At 32.2% G+C, this 5898-nt stretch overlaps 1 protein-coding gene across 1 annotated transcript; it reads right to left on the bottom strand.

Annotated features, from left to right (window-relative positions):
• Positions 1-358: 358 nt before the first annotated feature.
• On the bottom strand, positions 359-3739 carry LOAG_11950 (hypothetical protein). The gene is made up of 8 exons (XM_003147466.2): positions 3547-3739; positions 3174-3259; positions 2988-3065; positions 2777-2835; positions 2227-2410; positions 1694-1774; positions 1044-1227; positions 359-636 (listed from the first exon to the last, which is right to left on the bottom strand). Exons 1-8 carry the CDS (start codon positions 3692-3694, stop codon positions 407-409), a joined length of 1050 nt encoding a protein of 349 aa, XP_003147514.1. The 5' UTR covers positions 3695-3739; the 3' UTR covers positions 359-406.
• Between the last annotated feature and the right edge of the window lie 2159 nt (positions 3740-5898).

Here is a 5898-nt window from a genome sequence, read left to right as displayed (position 1 = left end):
GTATTTATTTCTCAAATTAGTTCTAAGCTCGGAACCAATCTTTTTTATAGGTTCGACAACAAGATATAACTGAATGTAAAATTGAAAAATACGATGTAGTTGGTTATCAAATGCCAGAGACTTCGAAAGAATATACATGCAAGGACGACTTGTGAATTATTATTATTTCACTTTTTTTTCTACAATTACAGATTCCTTTATTGATAAAAGTGTGTATATTTGGATAATGGTGTCTATTTTTTATTTTAGATTATCTTTAAACAGCAGTAAAATCCCTGCACTTTAAGATCGCTTAAGAAACATTCTTCCAAAGCAACATATGTGAATACATTATCACAGTTAATATTGCGACAATTTTAGCTATTCAAATTATGGCTACAAAAGCCAAACTACAACAGGTGCAGCACTAGCACTGCTCATCACCTATTTCCAACATTTCACGCATCAAACTTAATGGATTCAATTGTACACACAACATATCATCACTGCCAACTGTATCTCGAAAATCGTAATCAGATAAATCACCACTTTGTATATCTCGAAACATTCCAGCTAATAATCGTCGCCTTTTCTCGTGCTTTGGATCATCAACTTCTTTTTGGATTTCTTCCAAGATATTCAAAATTATGGCAGAGTCTGTAATGTGAACTGTAGTTTCCACGTAAAACTACAAAGAAAAACAACAGAATGGTTCGATTTCGAAAAGAAAACAAAAGATGCTTGATATCGCAGAGATGTCACGTTAAATGATTGTTATTCAATCAACAGAGAGTTTCCAAAAAGCAAAATGAAATTTCATCAATTACGAAAACGGAATAAGTATCAGATGTTTTAAATCTTCTAAAATGCAACCGTACCTAGTGCACAACTGCATCAAATTTATTTATTTTGGCTACTTAAAGATCTGCTCGTTTTCGACCTGTCATCCCTACTAGAAAAACATCTATGTGCATTAAGTTAAACTTGGCAAAGTAATAGTTTAGTTATAGCGATCCTTTAAACTAACACATTATAAACAGAATTAATTATGAACAGAAACCAACCAAAAGCTTTACAACTTAATGTTGTCGTTCCTGAAAGACATGCCTGCAAGAAACGATAATAATCAGCACAGTCAACAACTTGTCTTCTGTTAGCACCTCGAGCATAGGCCGAATCGGTCACCCTGAAGTATTTCCTAGTATCCACAGATGCTGGTCGACATTTCACTTCATGTGCCAAATAATCCTGAAACTAACACTCTTTCAATGATGTTCAGTTAAAACGCTATACCCAATCTATTACTGTAGGAAAAATATTCAGTTGAAAGCACATTCGGTGCGTGTAAAACTAACATTTTAAACAATGAGAAATTTCAAAAAATAATAATCAAAACTGAAATCATTTTCGAAATGAAATCAGTTTCTTTTGAAATTGAAACCAGTTTTTACGCCCCGTAAACGAGGAATAAATATTTCGTCTCAAATGGTGTAAGCTAATTCTTCCGAGATAATTTTATGCTTAAAACTACAGAAAGTTTGGAAGGTTCTTGAATAGCTGCGAACAATAATACTGCAGTCACTCTATTTTCCTGCTTATAATATTAATGAAATTACAATTTCTGCAAAAACAGTGCACTGAAAAGAGTCAAGAAAATGAGCACAATAGAATGTTAATAAAAGTAAATATCTTCGAATGAAAAAGAAAAACTCACTAATAGAGCTGAATCAGTATAATCATTGACTCGTCGTTTCCGATTCTGAATAACGTGAACAGCGCTCGACCAATCTTGGATCTGGAAATTTTCCTCCATTTGAAACAGTTCATTGTAATATTTCTTTGAAATAAAAATTTTTGTAACAAACGGGTGTGCAGCGAGCAACAGCGCAACATATATAACATGCTATTTTGTGAAGCAAATAATTCATTGTAATTTTCATATATTTCATATTTGATGATTTCCCGATCTGGATAGCCTGTAACGTCCGTCGTGGATGCTTGTCAATACAAAGTAGCAGAAAGTAAGTAAAACAAAGTTTTCAAAACAGTGTAGAGGAGTTGTCGGTCCATTCGAATAAGAAAGCAGAAAGAATCAGTGCAATTATTAAGTAAAACAGAATTTTCAAAACAGTGTAGAGCTACCGGTCCATTCGAATAAGAAAGCAAAAAGAATCAGTGGAATTATTTGACAAAATGATCGTCCCAGCGAAAAAAATGTAAAACAAATTGCAAGCAAAAAAAGATTACCTCACTAGTTCCAGAAGGTAATATGATCCCTTTCAACCATTCCGTCTTTCGTGCTTCAACTCGCATTTCATGCCTTAGTCGAGTCAACTCACGAATTCCAGAAATTCTTTCGCGTATATCATGCATCGAACGATTTGGGATACTTTTTGTTGCATGGAACAGGCAATTATCATTTATGCCATAACTAAATGACATGCAATAATCAATAAATGAAATGTTTTTCAATATTATAATTCGATTCAAATGAAAAAATTTTTAGAAAGTTAAACACACACTACTATTAGTGCAACATCGTGCACATCAAATCCTGCATTTCAAAATGTCGCGATAATAGTAAAGTAACGAAAACATTTGTATTATTCCATCATAATCCGATGCTTACTTTTTTGCACGTGGCCCAAAAAGTTTTAACAATTTCAAAAATGCACACCGAAAGTAAGAGATTAACAACGAAATCATAAATGCTACACAAAAGCTATTGTAATTTGAAGCAAACTGGATAGAAAACATGCAATATTAACAATAAAACAACAACACAATGAGAACTAACGAATTTATGCAACTGTGCAAGGTTTTCAGCTCCTCAATTGTCCATTCTTTGCCTTCATCCTAATAAATACGTAAAGACCCATTAATTATATTAGGAAAAAAGAAGAAATAATATAATATATTGTCGAAGCTTTCCACACAATAAAGTACTGACTTTTCAAAATACACAAAATATATAGTAGTTTTATAAAAATAAAACGAAACGCTGCTACCTCTTTCAAAAGTGGTAAAGTGATATTATATATCGGTCTTTCATCTCGATCACCAAAATCGAATTTACCACTTAAAACCTGAAATACATATTGAAAGCACATCTACTGAGAAACATTCATATCTATACCATGTTTGTGGTTAAAAAAAGTGAAAGCAATATCAAAATTGAGGGAATGTTTCCTTACCTCCTCATCGTTCCTTGTGCAAACTATTCTTCGAGATCGATCGCTGGAAGTTCGCTCCGCACGATTTCCTCTCTGTCGAATTTCAACTAAAACATAAATGCATTGGAATAACACGAACAAAACATTGGAGCAAAACAACAGTATTTCCTAATTAGTTTTGATGAATGATATCGAATTTACTGCAACATTTTATGTATCGAATTTACTGCAACATTTTATGTTTACACTTGACACTAAATATTGTTTTAAAACAAGCTAATTGTGGAACTATCATCAATTATAGAAGATTTATTCCTTTAATTGTTATTCACAAATAGCACAAAAGCTTTTCAAATTATGAATAATCTTAATTTTAAAAAGGAAATCAAAATACCTTCAACTGGTGAGTGTTCATTACATTCATCATTCTGAATGATCGTTCGTGTACGAGTGGATGACTGAGATTGAGAAGTGGATGGCTCTTGCTGCTGTTGTTGTTTGCTGATAGCTTCGCTATGTATACGAATCTCATTAGCAGCCATTAGTTTATCACTTTATCGTCATGAATAGAAAACAAAATTCTATAAAAGAAGAAGAATTGTATAAATTAAAAAGAGAATTATAACATAAATATTATTGAAATATACCAAGCAAGATTAATAAAAATCAAAGATTAAACTACAGATACTTTATGCTCTCAATCTGAATTTATATCGCATCCTTAATTATGAGATATCTTAGTTAAATTATTATCTTCGTCAAAATCCTAATCGATCTATCTCTGCAGATCAAAAAACAAATTATGAAAATCAGGTTAATTAGAATGTCTAAATAAGTGTCGCATCTTCTCTAGTGAAGTAAATTAGAATATCTCAAAGAATCTATCGTTCCAAAATCTATCATTACAACCAATAACACGGCGACTTTTAACATGACTTGAATTATCATTTGCAGAAGCACCAAGTTACATAACACCAATAGCACCAACTCGGCAACAATTTACCAATTTCTGGTACTAATTTGGTACCAATTTTGGTACCAAATTTTCGTACTTCGGTATCAGTGGTACCAACTTCTCCTACCAGTGTTAACTACCAATGCATTATTTCGCCGGGCATCAACAGCACCAATCGAAACGAACCCAGAATTATGGTAACAAAGTGGCACCGGTGCAAAAATTGGCACGTGTGGTAAATCACAGTTGACGGACCAAGGGATGTTTTTTTTTCTGTTAATACGATTTTTATTGTATGTTCAGATGTTTTATTTTTCGATGTCAAAGCAATGGTACAGTTGGTGCGGTATCTCGTTGGTAGCATTGGTTCTGTTTCAGTTACCTTACATTCATATTCGGTAACAATTTTTCGCACCCTTCATTCGTTCACTCCCGTTTATTGCAAATTTGTAAGTATAATTAACTCCCTCTCTCTACAGTAATTCCATTCTTTTAATTTTAACTTAAAAATTGATTAGTTTAATCCTTGCTTGTTTCTTTTGCTCTTTTTTCTTCTCTTTTTTCTTTGTTACGAAAGTTCGTTTTTTTTCCTACTCATTAATGTTTTGAAATATAATTTTGCTTCGGAATTAATTTTCTCTTACTTTTTGCTTTGGTTTTAGAACTTTTATTTTGGACCTATCAATGTTTTTAGTCATATACAAACTGAGCAGATAAATGCCATTTTAAGGAAATAATGAAATGTTTATTATTAAAAATTTTGAACTCAGAGTCGTTTAATTATTACGAATGTTTCACTTTTTTTTCCTTTAATCAATTTTACTCATCATTTTATAGGTTTTAAAAAATATGGATCTGATGATGGATGGTGCAACGAATGAAAAATTGGAAAGTTTTCGAGCGTTATTCATACGTCCTGATATTGTTAAGAATGCCAGTGGAGCTATTGATGGTTATCTGTTACCAAGTACTGATCCTCATCAGGTGTGTAATTTTGTAGTTTTTTTTTCCCAAATTTAAGTTTTACCGTATGAAATAGGAATGAAATCACTGATGGTGATGGTTTTTATTGAAATCTTACAAAAATTATTAATAAACTACTTCATAAATTGAGGAACAAGTTGAAGAAGGCGAGAGTTTTTATAGGATAAAAAAAAAACTGTCTTTTTGTTGTATGCATTCTATAACATTGCGTCAAATATATTTGATGAGTAAATTCACAGGAGAGAAATTGTGTTCATTTTACCAACCATTACAAATGTTTTATTCAGACCAAACTTAACAATCAGTTAGAATAATTAAAAATATTTAATTTTAGCTGGTCGGATGCAACGTTGAAATATTACTGCATAAAAAATAAGTTAGGAATTCTTTTGCTAACTTGCTTTGACTTAGAAAGTTCTAGGTAACGTTTAGGGTATGCTCTTTTGCTTTCTGCTTTATTTATCATCTACCAATTTCTTTTAATGTTTAACATTCTCGTTCAACTTGTCTTCAGTCATAGAGGTGGGAATGGATAGCAAAACTATAGTAATGAGCTCTCTCTCTCCATTGGCTTATTAATATATATCCATGATTAATTTGGATTCTTCATTGAAAGGTAATGAGATTGCGAGTGAGTTCAGGTGTTCTCATTTATGGCACGGGTAAAAGGTCAACGGTGAGTTCTTCCAGAAATGATATCAGTTTTGGATGTTTTTCGGGAAGGATCTTACCATAGTGGTTTTTACAAAAGTAACACCCAAGAATACCTTTGCTTAACACATTGCATTCATTCTGATCCTGATCAGC

Source organism: Loa loa (genome assembly GCF_000183805.2).
Source record: "Loa loa unplaced genomic scaffold supercont3.367, whole genome shotgun sequence".
In the NCBI taxonomy this organism is placed as follows: domain Eukaryota; kingdom Metazoa; phylum Nematoda; class Chromadorea; order Rhabditida; family Onchocercidae; genus Loa; species Loa loa.
This window is presented reverse-complemented; position numbering and strand designations above follow the sequence as displayed.